The sequence below is a fragment of the Mercenaria mercenaria genome, chromosome 13 (assembly GCF_021730395.1).
Source record: "Mercenaria mercenaria strain notata chromosome 13, MADL_Memer_1, whole genome shotgun sequence".
Taxonomy (NCBI): Eukaryota; Metazoa; Mollusca; class Bivalvia; order Venerida; family Veneridae; genus Mercenaria; species Mercenaria mercenaria.
Window position 1 is genome coordinate 5,777,280 of NC_069373.1, and position 23,490 is coordinate 5,800,769.

Genomic DNA, 23,490 nt, shown 5'->3' on the forward strand with positions numbered 1-23,490 from the left:
TAGGGACGAGGACGGCCACGCCCCACTCTCAAACTGTGCGCGCGTGAAATACATTGTGAGAGAGACAACGGTGAAATCAATAAAATATCCTTACACTATGTTTTTGCTTACGAAAATCGCATAAAATTGTAAGCTGTGAACTTTTCCTAAAGCACAAATATTTAAACAAAGAATTTCGTTTATATTAAAATCTTATATTGACAACAACCCTCTTCCCAAGATGGCGACTTGCATGTGAGAATTTACAGAAATTGGAAACGAATAAGGAATTTCGAGGTAGTGTTGTAGAGAGTGCATCATACAGTCAATAAAATGTTGTAAGATATTTTGTGGCCTCCTCTTTTTTAATAAGTTAAGTTTTTTCGACAATTATACGCTTTATACATAAAGGGGTCGTCTCAAAACAGTTGTTGTCTTTCAAAAAAATAATAATATACAGTCGATTAGTCAGTTCCGGATCAGTGAGGGCAGTTTTTTGTTATTGGGCTTCGTACGTAAATTTTTAAACACAAAATTTTATGTACAGGGATAAAGGAAAATATGAAATGCTTAATCTGTTACTGGTAATAAAACAACCCCTTAAGCACCTGAGAGATTATTTAGATTTATTTATGGCAGTGGCTAGGGTTATGGTACCGTAATCCTAGCCTCCGATTCTAGGATTACGGAAGTTCCGTATTTCTAGACAACCCTACGAGAACAGGCTAGGATTACGGAAGTATTTAAGAGGAATCAAATATATATGTTAGGACATGCATAAATGATGTTGTTAACTTACTTGTTTCACTTAAAATAGCGATTTTTCGTGTCTGCCATATTATTTCGTGTTATCGATCCACCATTTTGGGTTAGTAAAATATAGATGGACAATTATGTATGCACTGTTGATGAATGATTATGAATGATAAAAGTTAAAATCTTCTTAATAAAAATAGTAATGTTTCAATGTTTACATAATTGTCCAACTATATCCGGGCCACATCACGAGGAGGTGCTCAGTTCATGGCCCATTTCTTTTTCTTTTCAATTTCCATAATAAATAATCGTTGTTTTTTTTTTTTTGTTATTGTTTTTTTTTTTTAAATATTGTTGTAATTTTGTTTTTGTTTTCGAGTACGTTATTATTTCATAGTCGTGATTTTGCATTTTTTTCTTTCATTTTTAATTGTTCTTCTCTATTTTTTTCTTTTCTCTTTCTTCTTTTACTAACCCAAAATGGCGGATCGATAACACGAAATAATACAACAGGCATAAAAAGTCGCTATTAAGTTTAAAACATTATTTATGCATGTCCTAATATATATATATTTGACTCCTCTTAAATACTTCCGTAATCCTAGAATCGGAGGCTAGGATTACGGGAGTTCCGTATTCCTAGACAACCCTATGAGAATAGGCTAGGATTACGGAAGTATTTAAGAGGCATCAAATTTAAGTTAGGACATGCATAAAAGACATTGTACCTTACTCATTTCACTTAATTTCACTAAATATTTCGTGCTATCAATCGACCGTTTTGGGTTGGTATAATCTTAATGGCGGTGGGCGGAAATAAAGAATTATCTATGTTTCGTATATACCTGCATTTTTTTTCACCAAGTCAGGCTAAAAAAAAAAATATGTGTGGTTCAGGTAACCCGACCGACCCTATTTTTTCATCGCCGACCCTAACACTTTTTTATAGTTTTTTGTGGTTTTTAACCTGGTACGAAAAATATTGAGTACGAAAATATACGAATCAATGCAAGCGTCTTATTGATTACGATTTCAACATGGCAGTGGCTAGTGTTCTCGCCTTGACAGTGGAAAAATGTATTCACGGCGACCAGAAACGCATTATGAAGGCAATGCTTCACTCGTCCCTTGTCGAAGATGTATTTATGGAAATTCATAATCAATCAGACAACTCGAAAACTGGCCATGTAGTAACCTATTTATAACAGAATGCCACTTAGAATTGCATATATTGTTGAGATGCTTTTCATGTGCATATCTCACAGAATTGTGACCAACTATGTCTGTACCAACTGGCGTCGAAGGCGTAAAGGCGTATTTCTAATAATTAATATATTTCCGCGCGCCGCCATTAAGATTATACTAACCCAAAACGGCGGATAGAAAACACGAAATGATAAGGCAGGCATGAAATATTAAGTGAAATAAGTTAGTTTACAACATCATTTATGCGTGTCCTAACATATACTTTATCAGTTTATGCCTCTTAAAATACTTCCGTAATCCTAGCATATCCTCATATGGTTGTCTAGGAATACGGAACTTCCGTAATCCTAGAACCGGAGGCTAGGATTACGGTACCATAATCGTAGCCACTGCCTTTATTTATACTTTATTCATGCTAAGAACTAAATGATTATCTTCCTCATATAAGTGTAACAGTCTCAGGAAAAATGTGCAACCTCGGACCTTCGGCTTACCATGCCAGCGCTCTACCATTTGAGCTACTGAGGCCACCTGATATCACAGGCACGGGTCCAGTGTTTATTTACTTATTTTTCTTTTTTTTTTTTGTTTAATATAAAAAATCCTTTTTTTTCACACAATTAACCTTTTATATGTTAGTCAAATGAAAAAAAAATCGATGACAAAAAATCCGGTCACAGTATCATATCACAGGAGTCTGAAATTCTATCAATAAGACCATAGAAGTCTATCTTTACAGAAAATACCGCCTATATATATAAAATAAACACCAGGAATGAAACGTCAAAAACCAAGGGTCCCCTGAAAATACGCACGGAACACAGGGTGATCGCAATATAGCGAGCGTGTTAAGAAATAACACTAAAATACACCTACCACACTCGACAGCATTCAAATCTGATACACTTTACAAGAGTATTCAGACATTTTCTGAGGTTTTCTGAGATTTTCAGCTGTCGCCGGAGCCATTCATGAAATATTTCAGTTATCCCCGGTGATTTCATTCGGGATAGCGGACGTGTTCCTGGTTTTTATCACTTTGTTTGGCAGCTGAAATCGTCGGGGATATTTGAAATATTTCGCTCCTAGGGACTTGTACTGTGTATTTCAAAGCAATTTATGGGATCAGTTTAGTATTTATGGAAGGCTTTAAATGTTTCGAAGGTGCAATCATGCAAGTAGCGGCTGCAAGTGTATAAACTTCGATTTTGAAAAGTTTGCCAAGTAGCTTCCCATAGCGTTACGCTCGCATAGTTCACCTTTTCCATGTATATGATATTGTGACCGGATTTTTTGTCATCAATTTTTTTTTTCATTTGACTAACATATATAAAGTATATTTGTGTGAAAAAAATCATATCAAACAAAAAAAAATATACACTGGACCCGTGCCTGTGCCTGATACGAGAACCGCTACACACCTTCCCTCTTATATTAAAAAAATAAAAAATATAGCGGATAGATATATAGTGAATAACCACCGTGGTCTTATTATAAAATCTGCAAAAACTGAACAGTATAAAAATTCTTTCTTCATCAACACGACTGTGGATTGGAACCATCTGTCAAGTGAGATAGTCGGCGCACAGACAGTTGAGGGCTTAAGACTGCCCTCCCTCAGTATTACTAGCGCACTCCCCCCCCCCCCCCCCCCCCCCCCCCCCCCCCCTCCCCCCCGTTTTCTACGCTGTAAAAGGCCCTACACCGTATCGAAGCAGAAGCAGAATAATAATAACAGTAATTTGCGATACATTGGCACTCCTGGCCATTGTCTGCTGCAGACTGTTAATTGAATTCAGATGCACACCCCAGCCAAACCGCTTCGCCCCATATGGACTCGAAGGGTGAACATCTTGGTAGAACCTCCAAAAGTAACAGTCTAATATGTGCAGCCTGAGGCTGATCTGATCTGGAACCCCACATGATCTGGAACTGACTAATCAGGAAAAATTAAATAGATAATTGCATGTGGTATTTTTGTTTATTTTCGGACACATGGGCGTATTATCTTATTTATTTAGATAATCAGGTCCCAGAAAAGTCACAAATTGGATATATATCTAAATCTAGTTATATATTGAAAGTCAATAGCAAAAATGCAAGATCATTGTGGTCACATTTTCATTAAATGCAGCAGTATTTTGCGATAAATCATTGATGAATATTTCACTTGTGACAATCAGCAATCTTAGCATACGAAAAATTTAGCAATGACTTTTTCGTAGAAATTCGCAACATGTATTGAAACCGAAACTGTATAGATCTCTGTTCTTTGTGATTGTCTTTTGTCTCATAAACTGTTTGAATGGGATAACATCAATTTTATATTTGATATTGACAGATTATATTGTTATTGATTTTATAGCAAGGTCAGTCACTCTGGCACAAATGTTTTATAAGTTATATCCTCTTTTTACTTAGAATTAGTTTAATTTTGATGCTTTTAACATCTCTGCTGTTATTAAATTGATATAATCAAACTTAAAATGGTTGTTCCACATCATAACTCACATCATACAGTTCACAAGTTCGATAATGCCAGCACCAGTATGTTCTGAGTTATGCCCCCTTTTTTATGCCCCCACTTTGGGGATGGGCATATAGATTTGCCCTTGTCCGTCCGTCCGTCCTTCCGAGAATGTTGTGTCGTGCATAGCTCCAAAAGTATTTGACGTAGAGTCACGAAACTTTACAGGAATGTTGGTTAGCATGTGTAGTTGTGCACCTGGGGTTTCGCGTCCGGATTCATTCAGTCGAGTAGAAGTTATAGCCCCTGACTTCGTAAAAATCGGTCATTTTAGTGTTGTGTCGCGCCTAGCTCCAAAAGGATATGACTTAGAGTCACAAAACTTTACAGGAATGTTGGTCAGCATGTGTAGTTGTGCACCTGGGGTTTCGCATCCGGATTCATTCAGTCATGTAGAAGTTATGGTCCCTGACTTTGTAAAAGTTGGTCATTTTAGTGTTGTGTCGCGCCTAGCTCCAAAAGTATATGACATAGAGTCACAAACCTTTACAGGCATGTTGGTCAGCATGTGCAGTTGTGCACCTGTGGTTTCGCGTCCGGATTCATCCAGTCTTGTAGAAGTTATGGCCCCTGACTTAGTAAAAAATTGGTCATTTTAATGTTGTGCCGCGCATAGCTCCAAAAATATTTGACCTAGAGTCACCAAAGTTTACAGGAATGTTGGTCAGCATGTGCAGTTGTGCACCTGGGGTTTCGCGTCCGGATTCATCCAGTCATGTAGGAGTTATGGCCCCTGACTTAGTAAAAAATTGGTCATTTTATTGTTGTGTCACGCATAGCTCCAGAAGTATTTGACCTGGAGTCACCAAAGTTTACAGGAATGTTGGTCAGCATATGCAGTTGTGCACCTGGGGTTTTGCGTCCGCATTCATTCAGTATTGTAGGAGTCGTGGCCCCTGACCTGGGAAAAAATTGTCATTTTAATGTCATGTCGTGGGGGCATCTGTGTCCCATGGACACATTTCTAGTTACTAATAGAACCTCTGTTTCAAGTTGCAATGCACTTTTGCTGTATCTCAAGTATCACTAAATAGATTTGATTAAAACTTAAAATAGTTGTTCTGAATTATTAGCCGCATAATATGACACATGGTGCATTACTTTTGCAGAAGTTTTCCATGAATTATGTTCCTTTTATACTGATTTAATTTTTTTAGACTTAAGCTATTGTCCGATATCTTCATCCACATATGAGTTATTAAACACATCAGTGACAGCTCCAGCTTCCTCAGGTATACCCAATTTCACTATCCAGTATTGAAATAGTCGAGCGTGCTGTCTCCTGTGACAGCTCTTGTTTGTCAGGGCTGCGGTAGTGGGGTTTGCTTCCTGCTGTGGGCAATCTTTTTATATGCCTGTCTCTGAAAGAGTAGGGCATATATTGTGAACACCTGTGGCAGGCGGGCGGTCAGCATCCAAAGTCAAAAAGTTTTTATCTGATCTTCAACAAACTTGCTGACAATGTTTGTGGGCATAATATCTCGGCCAAGTTCGATAACCACCCAAATCGCCCTTAGGCATTCTTGGATTATGGCCCTTGAATTACTTGAAAAACTGTGAATTTAGCCTTGTCCGCTCTCTAAGTCGACCAAGTTTTCATACGATCTTCACCAGACTTGCTGACAATGTTTATGGGCATAATATCTCAGCCAAGTTCGATAACCACCAAAATCTCCCCAGACATTCTTGGATTATGGCCCTTGAATTACACGAAAAACTGCAAATTTAGCCTTGTCTGCTCTCTAAGTGGAACAGTTTTCATCTGATGGGCGTATTTTGTGACAGTCTGGCACTCTTGTTTTTCAAAGATAATATTTTTATCTTGGCATGTCATTTAAAAGAAGAGGAAAATATTATATAGGAATGAATAAAAGAGTACATTTTGGCCGATTTGGCCCATTTTAGGAGCCGGGGACCAGAGCTAAATATTGAGAGGAAAAGTTAACTACTTGTCAATGATGGCTCTTCATTAAACTTGGTCTGTAGCAACAGTGTAAGATCCCCTCCCAATGGAATATTTTGGAGATGGGGACATTAAGCCCCTTTCAGGAACAGTTAGAACTAAAATTAGAAATACCTTTAAAGCATCTTCTTCTTATGAAGCATATGATCAAACTTGGTCTGCATTGATTGCTGCATTCTTATATTAAATCTTAGAGCTAAAAAAAATCTTAATGACTTTCTAGCTTACTTTAAATTTGGACACTAACATCCTTGATAGGTCCTATCCTTTTCAAATGGGGTCACTTGACCAATTTTTGTTTTTTAGCTCAACTTTTCGTAGAAAAAGTAGAGCTTTTGCACTCACACCGGCGTCGCCGTTGGTTAAAGTTTTTAATAAAGTCAAATATCTCTGTTACTATTAAAGCTATTGACTTGAAACTTAAAATATGTATTTGCTATCAAAGTCTACACCAAGAGAAACAATCCCCATAACTCTGATTTGAATTTTGACAGGATTATGCCCCCTTTTAACTTAGAATATTTTGGTTGAAGTTTTTTTATAAAGTCAAATATCTCTGTTACTATCAAAGCTTTTGACTTGGAGCTTAAAATAGTTATTTACTATCAAAGTCTACACCAGGAGAAACAATCCCCATAACTCTGATTTGAATTTTGACCGAGTTATGCCCATTTCTAACTTGGAATTTTTTGGTTAAAGTTTTATAAAGTTTTTACTGACAGAGCTCTAATTCAGAGTCAAGCACGGAGAAAAGTTGATTGTGCTGTCTTATGGACAGCTTTTGTTATACTAAAATTCAAACACAGTTGTTTCTATTCATGATTCGTGTGTCATACATATATTCAAGGTTATATGGGGCCTGGCCTCCATGGCCGAGTGGTTAAGGTTGCTGACTTTAAATCATTTGCCTGTCATGAATGTTGGCTCACACTCTCTGAAGTTTGCCTGTGATGAATGTTGGCTCACACTCTCTGAAGTTTGCCTGTCATGAATGTTGGCTCACACTCTGAAGTTTGCCTGTCATGAATGTTGGCTCACACTCTCTGAAGTTTGCCTGTCATGAATGTTGGCTCACACTCTCTGAAGTTTGCCTGTCATGAATGTTGGCTCACACTCTCTGAGTCTGAAGTTTGCCTGTGAGGAAGCCATCCAGCTGGCTTACGGAACGTCAGTGGCTCTACCAAGGTGCCCACTCATGATGAAATACTGCACAGACAGGCACCTGGTGTCTTCCTCCACCATTAAAGCTGGAAAGTCATAGTTGTGTTGGTATAATGTTAAATGAAAAATAAACAAGATTATAAATACAGTCAGTTTCATGTGAGCGACCACACTAGCCCACTTATTCACAGTAAACCTGTGTCTTTTAATTGCTGTCTGAGTAATTCTGAAATGTAGATTTATCTGTTTTCCTATTGATCCAGCTATGAAATGTCTGCTAATTGGTAGTGTAATACTAAGAACATTGATTTATAAAAATGTTTTCTTTTTTTTCCAGGAGATACATTCTCTCCAACATATCTGGAACTTCCTGCTTGCACTGATTTGCCTCCCTTACCATTTGGCTCACCAATTTTTCATTTCGACGAAAAAATGGCCGACGATCCATCACACAAGGCCATGTTGTACTTCTTGGAGATCCTCATGAACTCAGGAGTTCCACTTACCATCAGCCAGCTGGCTGGGAGGTTCGGAAGTAAAAGTTTTACACCTGAGATGCGACAGTCTTGTGGTGGAAACGAAGCTGGATTGAGAAAGTTCTTGTTGAAATTTCCTTCTTTGTTCTGTGTTAATGGAAATCTAGTCAGCTTGAATGATGGGACAGCTAATCTTGGGAAGAATTTTCGTGAAAGTAGTCCGGCATCAACAACATCGGATGTCTCTGTTGAGACAGAGGCAGTGCAATATTTTCGTCAAAAGATGATCCGCAAAGGTGAAAAATGGCTACCAGTCTTAAGTCTTGCTGGCCATCTTTCCCAAGCCTCACCGGAAATAAGGGAGTGTGTTGGTCCACAGAACCAATTCAAGGAGTGGCTTGAACGACATCCCCTTATATTCGATATGAGAGGGGATTTAGTAGCGTTGAAAGATAATATCAATTACAGCGCTGTTAACCCTGCTGGAGAGTCGTTAGAGCTTGAAAATGTTCATTTCAATTCAAATCCTCGTTATTCTGCTGGTGACTTCAATCCGAGATTTTCTGGCAGTGATCAACTTCCCCGCACACCAAAGGCTAAACGCCGCCCCAAATCAATAGAAATACCACCAAATTCACCGAAACCATCCATACCTCGTACCCCATCATTTACCTCACAGACTCAGCCACAAACACCAACGCCTGTAAGTGCCAAATCTGGGCCGGCAACCATGACAGCAAATGAGTACAAGGCTGTAATGTTCTTGAAAGGAATTATTGAGAAAAAGGGTGACATGAAATTGAATGGATTGACAGGACACTTTAGCCAGGCCCCAGAAAGTTTACGAAACACAATTGGATGGAGTAAGCCAGAACTTGAGAAGTTTGTTCGAAGTCATGCTAATATCTTTGTCATTTCTGAAGATGAAACAGTGTCGGTCATAAAGAATGCACGACTGAATGTGATCATCACAGGAAGTAGACCATCTGCAAATGCCGCAAAATCTGGTAAAACTGGAAAAGGCAGGGTTTATCATGTTGCTAAATTATGGGGTATTGTCGATCTTGGAAAACATGAACATGTTTTCATTGACAGGACTATATTTGGAAAACACATCGACGATCTTAATAAATTACTGACTGTTGGAGAAATGGTCTGTTTTGAGTCAATACCAGCACCTAAAGGGAGCAGAGCTCGCTGGCGTGCCACTAAAGTCTGGAAGGAGCATGAATCAATTGAAGATCTTATAGATCGTGTAACTAGTCGATTAAGTGTATCGTTTGACTCGCTCCGAGAACCTATGACTCCAACAACACCGCTGCCAATTTCTGATGCAAATATTGATGAAGAGATAAGAAGAATGATTCCTGAGCTGAATGATTCAGGGGTAATTCAGTCACCAGTTAATGTGGGAGGTATCAAGTACTCTTTTTCAGATGCAGCCCCCAGTGGAGCAGGTGTTGTGCCAGTTTGGAATTTTCGCCATCAAGAATTGTCTGCAATGAGGGATATTGACGACCTTGACCTAAGCGATGATTCAGATTCACCCAATCTTACAATGGTCGCAGAAAAATACTACATGAATAGGTCAGTGCTTGGCGATTGTCCAAAGAAAGATGTTTCAGATGTAAAGGAAAATGGCGTTGAGAAAGACAACAAGAGGAAAATGGTCACCATTGGCTGTCAGACTATCGTTACAGGAGAAGTTTTAGCAACTCAGCTTTTCCATGAAGATTTCTAAATTATGGACGTTTTCTTTGAGGGGCAGAGGTATTGAGTGTGGTAAACTATCAATTGATATCTAGCAATATTTTATTAACATATTTTTAATTGTACAAAGGCAAATTTTTGCAGTTTTAGGTAAAGCAATATTTCTGGATACTGGTTCGGAACCAGATCCGAACAGGACCAGTTTCCGCACTGATTTTTTTTCAGCATTATTTATAAATACTTTAATCCTGATTTTTTAGAACTTTGATTTTTTGTATCTACGGCAACACTTTTATCACAAATTGATATTTACATAAAATTCCATAGCATTAGGACATGGAGATTAAATTGCGCATGGGCAATAATTTTATCTGAGGTACAAAGTAGGGTAGAAAGAATTAAATTTATACCATGTATGATTACAGCACAAGTTACTTTTTAACTGAACTACAGTAATTTTTCATATGCAGGCTATTAAATTTGCACTACACATAATTTCAATACATTATCTACCTGAATTATCATTTCATTGGTGCTTTTTACAGTTGGGTTTCATTTACATAAATTGTTTTAAAGATTGAAAAGAGAATCATAATAATATATGAAATATATTTATCACATTTTTCCCTTTTCAAAAAAACTTTGAGTCATTCTTGAAATATTTATCCAGATACTGGTTCCCACTACAGAAATATTTTCAGTGACTATGACCCCCATTGGAACCAAACAGAAAATTAAACTTACAATACATAACTAGGTTGGATTAGTGGTATTTTTGGTTGTAATAGGAGCTGGAGTGTATGTGGTGTAAGTTTCAGTTTTGTCCAGTAATGTCTGAGAAAAAAGAAAAACATAGAAATTCTATTCTAATTAGAATTTTGTCCGGAAATTGGTTCCCAACCAGTATTGGAAAAAATACATTTTGTTTTAAAGCTGTATTATAATTAAGGTTAAAGTGAGGTTTTTATTTCAGTATAGAACGGACGCTTTAGGCATTTTTGTTTTGTCAGCAATGTTTTGGGCAGTACGTAACAGGATTTATAATTAATGTTACAGTTTACTTGTTGGTTGTAAAGAGTCTGTTCCTGCTTAAAAGACTTCACTTTTAAACTGTAGGATTGTTAGTCTGTACCTGTGTTCTACTGACAAAGAGCTTGGGATTTCATACAAGTTTGTTAGCGCACATATGTGTATGTAATGTAACCATTTTTTATTTCAATATACTATGTCCAAGGTATCAAAATCACAGTGTTGCAGGTTATTCACAAAATCTACTGACATAGTCTAAAACATTCAAAGTGCATTTGAAGAACAAGAATCTGAAGTTTTAAACATGTAGATAAATCTGAAAGTTAAACTCAGTTTGTTGCACCCTGTTTTAGTGGATGGGATTTTATAATCATTTACTAAACATACACAAGACTCAGTATTGAAATCGCAACCTCCCGATATATTCAAGTGAAAGAAATCATTTTTCAACTAAAAAGTCAGTTGATAGAAGTGGTTAATTCTATGTATACTTTAATTTAATGAAACAGACAAGACAGTGGAGGAATATTTCTTATTACAAAGTTTGCTATTCCTTTTTCATTACACTTGGACTACATGATGTTATATATAATAGTGTTTGATTTTAAGAAATCAGTACTTTATAAGACTTTTTTACTTGAAACTTTCTGTCGTATTTGCATTTATTTTTTCCGTCACAGAAAAACCAAAGTTTAGATTTTTCTTTTGTTGCCTTTTCATGCATTTTTTAATAGAAAAGCCAAGGTTATATTTTGTACATTTTGTTCCGAAATTCTTACATTGGTTATGTATATTTATTTATTGGAATTACACTATAACCAGACATATAATCACTGTGTTGTGGTGGGCCTTGTATAAATTAGCACCTATCCTTAAAAGTATCTAACAGTCCTATGTTTTGTGTTTAACTCATTTTTTTCCATGACAATAGTTTTTCCTTTTTTAATCTGTAGCATAAACTTACTTTTTCTGACATTTATTAAGTTTAAATTACGGACATTTTCTGTCTTTTCATTCTGCTAACAGGCTTTTAAAATTTTCTGACAAAAAAATGTCTTTGATACAAATGAGTGTTTTCAGGTGAAAAATGCAATATTCATTTCCAAAGTGGGATACGTCTGTACAAAGACTCTGGGGTGGCAAAATCTTATTTTGACATAATTGTTTATATTTGCTAAGATAGTATTAGAGCTATTTTTCATTTGACCATTTAATGGTTACCGTATATAATAAAATATGATGACATTGTACTTGTCTGTATGGGCTGTTGGACAAGCTGTACAAGTCGAACATTTGATTTTGTCATCCCAGTTTCAAGTTATTTTTTATTTAACTAATATACTTCAAAAGCTAGAAGTAAAAGTTGAAAACAGAATAGAAATGTATGTTTGTTGATTTACAATTTAAATATTTCTGACAATCCCTTTTAAAAAAAATGTTTTGATTAAGTTTAAAGGCACTGGCCTCCAGATAGTACAACAACAAAAAATGTTTTTACTAATTTTCCACTCAGAGTTGAATTTTTAAGCCTTTGTAATGTGGTACCAGAGGTAAACTGTCTTGATTTATAAAGCTTTATACTTAAAGGTCAGTTAGTACAAATTTCTCTGTGGTGTATTGGTCAAGAAGGTAGGAAAATTTTTATTGCTGAAGCAGTCCGGGTTCGATTCCCAACTTGGACATGTTTTGTTTTTCTTGAGTTTGCATTTTTAAAGATTGTTTAGAAAAAAAATCTCATGTTCTAATGTTCATAATGTGACCTACTGTAGATTTAAAAGAAGGATCATTTTTAGCCAAAATCTGGAGTTCAGTCCCTTTAAGGTAAATTTACTAAGTAGCACAAAAGAATAAGAAATTATGGTTTATGATCCTTTAAGGCAATTTAAAGCTGAGACTTATCAAAAGCTAAATTTTCATAAGAATTCCTTTGCGACCATAAGCTTTATTAGCTCACCTGAGCCAGACTCGGAGTGAGCTATTGTGATCGCTCGTCGTCCGACATCTGTCTGTCCACACTTTCCTTTAAACAACATCTCCTAAACCACCAAGCCAATTTTGATGAAACTTCACAGGGATGATCCTTGGATGGTCCTCTTTAAAAACTGTTCAAAGAATTAAATTCTGTACAGTTCTGTAGTTGCCATGGCAACCGAAAGGAAAAACTTTAAAGATCTTCTTGTTGAAAACCACAAGGCCTAGGGCTTTGATATTTGGTATGTCATAAGGCCTAGGGCTTTGATATTTAGTATGTAGCATCAGCTAGTGGACCTCCACAAAGATTGTTCAAATTATCCCCCTAGGATATAATATGGCCACGCCCTGGGGGTCACATTGTTTCTATAGACTTATATAGGGAAAAACTTTGAAAATCTTCTTGTCAAAAACAAAAGGACCTTAGGCTTTGATATTTGGTATGTAGCATCATATAGTGGGCCTCTACCTAGATTGTTCAAATGATCCTCCTAGGATGAAATATGGTCCCGCCCGGGGGGGTCACGTGGTTTATATAGACTTGCATAGGAAAAAAACTTTAAAAATCTTCTTGTCTAAAACCAAAAGACCTAGGCTTTTGATATTTGGTTTGTAGCATTGCCTTGTGGTCCTCTACCAATATTGTTCAAATTATTCCCCTGGGGTGAAAAGAGGCCCTGCCCTGGGGTCCCAAGTTTTACATAGACTTATATGGGAAAAAACTGTAAAAATCTTCTTGTCTGAAAGTTCAAGTCCTACGCCTTTGATATTTTGTTGGTATCATTGCCTAGTTGATCTCTAACAAGATTGTTCGAATTATGCCCCTGGGGTGAAAAGAGGCCCCGCCCCAGGGGTCACTTGATATATCAGTTATATAGGAAAAAATACTTCAAATATTATCAGGTCATATTTCCTAGACTGTTTAATTATATTTACCTGATGACCCCAAGTTATAAGGGGTCACCCAACTGTAACCTTGATTTACTAACTACTTTCTTGTTTTTTAAGATACAGCCTTGAAATTTGGATGACATGTACAGTTTTGCACATCGATCTTAAAACTTGACTTTCAGTGACCATGAATGTGACGTACTGACCTACTTTCTAGTTTTTTAAGAAACAGCCTTGAAATTTGGATGACATGTACAGTTTTGCACATCGATCTTAAAACTGACTTTTAGTGACCATGAATATGACCTACTGACCTACTTTCTTGTTTTTGAAGCTTTAGCAAAGAAATTTGTTCAAGCAAGCAACTTAACTCAGGTGAGCGATATAGGGCCATCATGGCCCTCTTGTTAAACAAAGTATCTAAATCTGTCTGAGAATGTTTATTAATATTTATTATTTATTAGGGATTGTCAGCTACATTATGTAGTGTGCAGTTAAATAGAAAAATGAAAGTTCTTGCCTAAGACATTTATGTCATACTAGTATTGTTTATTTATTTATTATTGTTGAAAAATTTCATGTACCTTTCGAAAAACCTTTCGACTTTCGATAAATCCTTTCGACTCTTTTCGAAAATGATTTGTCATGTTAATTGTTGGAAATTTGTGATTGCAAATTTTTTTTATATTTTGTCAAAGAAAATGAAAGAAAATATATTTTTGAATGTCACTTACATCAGGTTTTTTTTTTTGGTTTTTTTCTCTGACTTGTAAGACTTTTCTATTTCTGATATATTTTGTTTGTAAGGTATTGATTCTTTCAAAACTTTGCAAAGCACCCAGTTCAACATTGCTACCAATTAAATAGAATCCTGTATGATAAAGCAAAAAAATGTAGCAACAGAAGAGTTCACATTCCTGAGTTAATCTCACATTGGGAATTTTCATTAAAAATATTTACCTGTAATTTCTGTTATGAAAATTCTTTAGAAAATTAGCAAATTAAGTTCACATGGCATGTAAACAATAAGCCAGGCTTCTGTTATGTTGGCTATCAAAGTTATATAACATTCTTTGTCCATTTTACTAAATTTTCCTATACCAATATTACTGAGGTAAAGTTTAAGACGTTTATTTTATTTTTCTAGAGCAGCATTCACAGATTTCCAACAATATGCAGTTCAAATCAATTTAGTACAAACTAACTGTCTTTCATAAAACAAGGGTTGAAATTACATTAGATGTATTTTAACCAGACAAAATCTCTTGCTGGTTCTGTAATGGCAGATATGGAAATCAAGGTATATAAATATGATATCTGATTAGTGCTAAAAATTGCATTCTCTTGCAAAGTATCTCTTGTTCAAAGTTGTTTGATAATTTAAGAGGGTTATGTTAAAACCATTGCTGTATAAATAAGCCATTTAGATAGAATTAGCATGCGAGTACAATGTAATTTTCTTGTCCACCCCCTACCAAGAAAACATCCTGCCAGTCAAAATATAAATTTGATCCAAGGCTCTGTGATAATGATACAGATAATGTTATTTCTTAATTGATCAGTCGTCTGGTACCTGGCACACTTTTACACTAAACTCACACTGATTTGGAAGTACAGTTTAACTTGTATATTAAACAGCAATTGAGAGTCAAAACTGGCAAGAAAGTCTTTGTTCTTTGGATTACACTTAATACACTAATACATCATTACCTTTGTTTGTAACATCACCAAAGAGGAAACACCAGTTCAAAGGCAGATATCTCACATTTGATCGGAGTCTAAATAAGAGGGTCTCTCTCTTCTCTCTCTTTTTTGAAAGACCCTTTCTCTGCAGACCAAAGACCACAAACACACACACACTTTAACTATCTTTGTGATGTTCCCTCTGTGATAGTTGCATTGTACAATGTAAATTATTTAACCCTTATCATGCTGGACACGGTTGATTCTGCCTTTGCGACCAGTGCAGAACATGATCAGCGGTCTGATCATGACCTGCACTGTTCGTCATTCAGTCAGTATCTTTTTGGCAAGCACCCCTTTTAACAGTTGACAGTTCTGTCCAAATTGAAAGATGGATAAGTTCATTATAGAAATTTAGCAGGGTAAGGGTTTATTTCTAGAATGAAAATTAGTGGGTTCTGTTTATGGGTGGCTTTTGGCACAGGTTTCACTGTATAAAGCATATTGACACTTTACATAACTCTCTTACTTGACATTCACTTTATTACACTTTATGATTTATTACTAATTATCTCACATAATAAGTGTTTGTGATTTCCAGTTTGCCATAACAGAAGCTTGCTGCATTTAGCAATATTATATTATAGTCATTATATAGAAGATTGTAAAGATTGTTTTATTATACCAATGTTGATATTACATTTAACATATAGTATTTTTACTCATATGGCTGTGCTGTGTTTTGTGTGTCTGTGTGTGAATTTGTTGCTTTTACAAAATATTTATGTGAAAATTTACTTTAACTGTTAAAAATGTTCATATATTTATATATATGATTTTCACAATACCATAGCAGTGGAAAAACTTGTTGAAACTTATATTACATGTGTTACAATATATGCAACACTTTTTAATTTTCCTTTTGTGCAAATGTAAGTGAAAAAACATGTTTTGTTTTATTTTTATGTATCTTTATTAAGAGTGGTACTTACATGTATGAAAGTCAAAGTTACTATGTAAAAATTTCAGTTTTGTAATATAAATGATTTGTAATGTCTGAATTATGCCAGACCTTAATATAAATACCACTCTTAATAAAGATACATAAAAATAAATGTCTCATAGAGATATAGAAATTTAACCGTTTTGGATTTGATTTTTCGACATTGTCGTACAAAGTTATGTTGATGAAAAACAGTTGCAGGGGCCAGGGGCTAGGTTTAAATCTGTGGGACATTATGTTTGTGTTAGCAAGATTTTACTTTTATAACTTAGGTTGCTATGTTTGTGTTGTGCAGTTTATTTTGTCTTTACATTTGTACAATAACTTCTATTAGGCTTATGTATTTTGTGAACAGGATTTTTATAGAAAACCAAAGATACAAAGTCTGGAAACATTTGTGTAAAGGCCAGGCCTCGGCTTCTGTTTTACATTTTTGAACACTTGCATGCTGTCGAAATTTAGTCTGTATGGAGTTAGCTAAGTGAGGAATATAATGTGTTTAATTTTACAAAGGGTTAAATTTTATCACCTCAAAAAGCACTGATTCTCGGGTAAATAAAATTATACCAAAAAAGCACTGCCATGCAGACCATCTGTCTGTCCTTTCTGGTAAACATGAGCGTTGTATTTTAAGAGTTTCAGTACCATTTTAACAGTGATTTAAGAACTGTTATAAGACAGTGATAATAATCTCTTTTTTGAAAAAAATTCTGGTGACTTGTATGAGAGATGCAGTGTAAGGAAGGTATTTTGGCAAAGTATTTTGCTCGTTTTTATATTAACTTCTAGTTTTCTCCACACATTGTTTTACTATACATTATGAATGATAAATTGTTTGTGTGATGCTCACATTGAGGTCAAAATATTTTCAAGATTATTTTTTATTTACTTGCAATTCTATTGTCTTGTGAAATTTTTTTCTGTCTAATTTATACACTAGAGTATTTTTTAGATATTTTGGCCATGTTAAGAGATGATGTGAAATGGCTATGCTTCTTTCGTTTAGGGGTACCAGTGCGTAGTCTGTTGTCACATTCATACTGCAAAATACATCTACCAGTATTCAAAATATTCAAGGATATTGAAAATTGTTTTGAAATATGCATAATTTTACAGGTGTACCTAGTGCTTTAAAAGGTAAAGTTAGAGGATAATTTGTTGCCTATATGTATTTAGTGCTACATTAATGTTGAAAATATGCCTTTATAAGGCATATTTGTGAGAATTAAAATGTTTTTATTTGACCAATTTCACATTAAAAATGAAGCTCAATTGGATCCACTGCCTTACCCTTGCATGATCGTAAGAGGCGGCTAATAGGGTCTTAACACTTGGTTTTGCTGTAACTCTGTGATTCCAGCAGGTATGCAAATTTTGATTCCATACCCCGTGTTTTTATTTCGATGTAAATGAGATGTGAAACCAAAATTTGTAGTCCTGTTTGGCGCCATATAACCTATACTGTGTTGGTGCGCCGTAAAACCCAAATAAATAAATAAATAAATAAAAGTTACATTGACAGGAAAAAATGTTATACTTACATTTTTTTCAGATAATTGTAATGATACATAATGTATTGTTACATTGATAAGAAGAGAAAATGTTTTATTATATTGGTGAACTGAAAAGTGCATTATTTCATTGATATGGAATACAATGTAGTATTACATTGATGAGGAATACAATGTATTATTACATTGATATGGAATACAATGTAGTATTACATTGATGAGGAATACAATGTGGTATTACATTGATGAGGAGTACAATGTGGTATTACATTGATAAGGAATACAATGCATTATTACATTGATGAGGAGTACAATGTGGTATTACATTGATGAGGAGTACAATGTGGTATTACATTGATAAGGAATACAATGCATTATTACATTGATAAGGAATACAATGTATTATTACATTGATGAGGAGTACAATGTGGTATTACATTGATGAGGAATACAATGCATTATTACATTGATGAGGAGTACAATGTGGTATTACATTGATGAGGAGTACAATGTGGTATTACATTGATAAGGAATACAATGCATTATTACATTGATGAGGAATACAATGTATTATTATATTGATCAGGAATACAATGTATTATTACATTGATGAGGAATACAAAAATGTATATATTGGTAAGGAATACAATGTATTATAACATTGATGAGAAATACAGTGCATTATTACTTAGATGAGGAATATAGGGATGCAATGTATATTACATTGATAAGAAATACAATGCATTATTACATTGATGAGGGAAAGTGTATTATTGCATTGATGAGGAATACCATGTATTATTATATTGATGAGGAAATAATATATATTTTTACATTGGTAAAGAGATAACAGTATTGTTAAAACGTATCATTACAATGAGGAGGAAAAATATATTATAACACTGACTAGAAGAAAAATGTAGTGTTTAACAGGAAAAAATGTTAAACTTACTTTTTCTTTGGAGAAAAATGTAATGATACATTATGTATTGTTACATTGATAAGGAGAAAATGTATTATTTTATTGGTGAATTGATAAGTGTGTTATTACATTGATATGGAATACAATGCATTATTACATTGATGAGGAAAATGTAGTATTGCATTAATAAAATGAGGAGCTAATTACATTGATAAGGAGCAAGGTTAATAAGAAACTAGTTTTACTAAATTAATTTAGATAAGCAAAGTTAATAAGAAACTAGTTTTACTAAATTAATTTAGATAAGCAAAGTTAATAAGAAACCAGTTTTACTAAATTAATTTAGATAATTTAGATAAGCAAAGTTAATAAGAAACTAGTTTTACTAAATTAATTTAGATAAGCAGAAAAATGTATTTGTACTGGTACATTGACCAGTAGAAAAATGTATTACTGCTTTGATCAGTGGAAATGTAATTGTACATTGATAAGGAAAACATGTTTTATTACATTGATAAAGAAATATGTATGATGTTACACTGATAAAAAGAAAAAAGTGTAGAAGAAAAAAAAAGTGTGAAATTGATCATAAAAAAGTATGAAATTTTTGATAAAGAAAAAATGTAAAATAATTTACATTGATAAGGAACATGTAATTTTACATTGATAAGGATATTTGTATTATGAAATTATTGATAGGAAACTTGAAGTCTTGTAATTGTTACATTACATGACTTTGCTTTTCCCAAAGAGAATAGTTTCATGACAGATGTGACTCTTGAATATAAAACAGTCATGAATGTAGGCCAGTATATTGAATACGTATTACAAAATGTGACTCTCAAGGTAAACAAAATAGAAATAACAATGATAATGAATAACAAAAATACTAACAATATCAGGTATACTGTAAAGAAGCAAAACAATTTAATATAAAGTGACCATATTTTGAGGTGTTAAACTTTCGCAACTACTGTTAATGATGTGATGTGGTACACTGATTAGTTAGTGTAGATTGCATCATTTTTACCAAGAACACATGCTTCGTAGTTGGTTTTATTTCTTGATATACAGGTCTGGGATTTTCAGGACTGTCCTGATTTAAGACTTTACAGTGCCAGAATTTCCCAATAGAACTATTGAAATGGGGAGATTTCAGACTTGAGAATGTAGCTTTTCAGGATTTTTGACTGAATCCCAGGCCTGGATATAACGCTGTTAATTTCAGTTTGCATGTAGCAAATATTAATAACAGTAAAACCATTGGGAATACTACCTAATACTGAGTTAGCTGTTTGTGTTCATAAAGTAAAATATGGCCAGTAGTGAGAATGGAATAATGGCATGGACTAAAAATAGCTGTACTAGGGATAAAAGGGGTGTTTTTCTCTTTTGCATAAAATATTTTGAGCTTGGATGCTGTAATGTTTGATGTATCTGAGCCTCAGTAATAGAGCTGTTTAAGTAATATTTCTTATTTGATATGAAACATGTAGCTGTTTCCTTCATATACGACTGCTGCAATGAGAGGTTTGTGCTGTGAAGGATAGTAATAATGTTACAGCCCGGTTATATGCAGTGTATTTGACATGAACATTGCATACATACATTGTATACAGTTTATATATGCTACCAGTAATACTTGTACAAGAATCTGATTCACACTTTAGTAAGAAATTAAGTCTGAAATATATACACTATAGGTTGTTGTATTTATAAGAAGGTATTTATACATTATTAGAGTTATGAATCCGATTGTGTTCTTAGGAGAAGCAGTATGAAAGGAAGAAAAGGGATTTTATATAGAATATCAGATTTATTTGTTTGTTGAAGTATAAGAAGTAGATTTCACATTTTGCATTGGAAACAAGAAATGCAAGTAAGTAGCAGATTCTTCTTACTTCTTTTAGAAGTTGAATTTTGCCCTAAAGCAGTTTTTCTGATTTCTGACAAACTGTCATAAAATGAAGTTTGTATGATGTATGAGCACTTGTTTTAAACTAGGATTAAAGTCATAAAGTTATTTTAATTCAGTTCACTTCGCTGTCTTCTAGCTTATGCATTTTTTTCTTTTCTGTTTGTTGTGCTCACACAAATTTGTTATGATTTAAAATTACTTTCATAAAATTTTATGCTATTTAAAGTATAGCAAGACATGTGGACTTGAAATGGTTGGATTATTGTAATTGTTTCGTTAGCATATAAATAAAGATGTATAAAAATCATTATACAACCTATAATCTGTGTGTAAAAATGTATGTACAAATATTTAATCTATATGTTACTCTATAACCCAATTTATCTATGCATGACGGATAGGTAGGTTTAGTTAGTTTTCGGCAGTTAATTTAATAATTTGTACACAGTTTTAGGGCTTCTTTTGCAGTATTTGGTCCAGTACCTTTAATCATCCAAGAAGTTTGTTCATACCAAATTTCATCACATCTGATGGGAATAACACATTGGATATAGAAACAGACCTTTCTTGTTAATGTACAAAGATATTTTTGTATCCCAGCTGCTCTTATAACTGACAGAGCATAAAATGGTTGATTATTTAAAGAACTTTTATCTTACCGTCTAAAACAAATGTACATCTATAAAGGCTTTTTGTACTTGTCTCCTTTTGTGTGGATGGTCAAAAAAAAATTCAGAAAGTCAGTTTTTCTTTTTTAAAAAATAAGGACCACATTAATTTGTAGATTCTCAGCCATAACTGTGAAATCATTTAATTTTGTAGGCATGAAATTTTGAGGTTTTGGTGAAAACTGCTATTTACGTGGGGACGTAAATTCATTGATTTCAACTTTTGAACATAAAATGAATTGAAATTTTACACGTTTGTTGGGATTAAATTTCTTAGATTGATTCAACCACAAAGTCTTTGAAGAAAGTTCCCTACAGATATTGATTTTACAGTATATTAATTTAAGTTTTGGTAAAATTTTCAGCGACACATTTTTTACTTAAACATGATTTGTGCTACTGTATAAGTCGTGCCTTATCTAGTATACCCCATGTTTATCTTATGTTTGGAAGCTGTTTATGATTTTCATATGCTTTTTTACCATTTTGCATCCATTTAATATTATTATGTACTGTAAAAGTTTGATCACAACCCCCTTTTTCCTGCTGTCAACTGTAGGACTTGCACTACTTTAAAAAAACAAATTAAAATACATGTATTTTCTAGTCTTGTTTAATGTGTTTAAGAAGTATTGAAAGTTGATGTTCTGACGATTCTGTATTCTAATTAACATTGTTAGTTGTTACAACAAAAGACTGTTTGGCATGAGAAGGCTGTTTCAGATATAGCTTTGTTTGCAACAATACATATTTGGGTCTTTTCTTCTATTCTTCTGGAAAATAATAAATGATGTATTTTCCCTTAGTTAAAAATGGACTTAAACTCAGTAAAAATATTCGAGTTTGAAAATTTATCCAGCTGGTACCTTTTAATGTGACAACTCACAATGTTTATAAAAACAAGTGTAAGCTTTAGGGCTGATAACTTTTGCAGGATATATTTCTTGGTAAACCATTCACTTCATGTTGGCAAAGTGATAAAATTGAGCTGTTTTGCAATAAATTTATATACCAAATAAGTCTTACAGCTTTATTGTGACATTGTGAAACTTATATCCACCAATTCTACCTCCCCCTTCACCCCCTGCCCCCACAAAAAAGAGAAAGATTCCTCTGGTCAAGCGTGTTATGCCAAAATGAATTAATTGCTAGATTATCAGCCAAATTTTGAGCTTGCCTAAACCAAAGGTTCAGGGTGAGCTGTGTCTGTTGTCTGGCATAATGCTGCTTCCCATCTTAAAAAGACTATTCTCACAAATTGCTTGACGGATCATCACCAAATTGGTAGCATTCTGGTAACATCCTCTCTGGGGTTTTTTGTTCGTTAGCTCACCTGAGCACAAAGTGCTCAAGGTGAGCTTTTGTGATTGCCCTGTGTCCGTCGTCAACAATTTGACTGTTAACACTCTAGAGGTCACAATTTTGGCCCAATCTTAATGAAACTCGGTCAGAATGTTACCCTCAATAAAATCTTGGACGAGTTCGATATTGGGTCATCTGGGGTCAAAAACTAGGTCACCAGGTCAGATCAAAGGAAAAGCTTGTTAACACTCTAGAGGTCACAATTTTGGCCCAATCTTAATGAAACTTGGTCAGAATGTTACCCTCAGTAAAGGCTTGGACGAGTTTGATATTGGGTCATCTGGGGTCAAAAACTAGGTCACCAGGTCAAATCAAAGGAAAAGTTTGTTAACACTCTAGAGGCCACATTTATGACTGTATCTTCATGAAACTTGGTCAGAATGTTAATTTTGATGATCTTTAGGTCCAGTTTGAATCTGGGTCATGTAGGGTCAAAAACTAGGTCACCAGGTCAAATCAAAGGAAAAGCTAGTTAACACTAGAGGTCACATTTATGACCATATCTTAATGAAACTTGGTCAGAATGTTAATCTTGATGATCTTTAGGTCAGACACTGCTATTAATTTTTCCATAGGCTTACATTGTAAGAAATGACTCTGTAGGACCCCCTCAGAACTTTTGTTGACACATGAGGTGCAATTTACCCTGTCAAATAGCCTTCCAGACACCAAAAAATAACATTTTTACATGGGCATGCAGGATCCATTTTTTTTCTGTTTCCATTCAAAGACAACCACCCTCAGCTGTGCATGG

At 34.4% G+C, this 23,490-nt stretch overlaps 1 protein-coding gene across 2 annotated transcripts; it reads left to right on the forward strand.

Moving 5' to 3' along the window:
* The first annotated feature begins 210 nt into the window (after positions 1–210).
* LOC123530104 (uncharacterized) lies at positions 211–22,394 on the forward strand. 2 transcript variants are annotated; one of them, XM_053521038.1, is made up of 2 exons: positions 211–276; positions 7,930–22,394. In XM_053521038.1, exon 2 carries the CDS (start codon positions 8,025–8,027, stop codon positions 9,807–9,809), a length of 1,785 nt encoding a protein of 594 aa, XP_053377013.1. In that variant the 5' UTR covers positions 211–276; positions 7,930–8,024; the 3' UTR covers positions 9,810–22,394. The 2 variants fall into 2 exon arrangements, with proteins under 2 accessions (XP_053377013.1, XP_053377014.1); XM_053521039.1 differs by having other exon boundaries at positions 234–317.
* Positions 22,395–23,490: the final 1,096 nt, after the last annotated feature.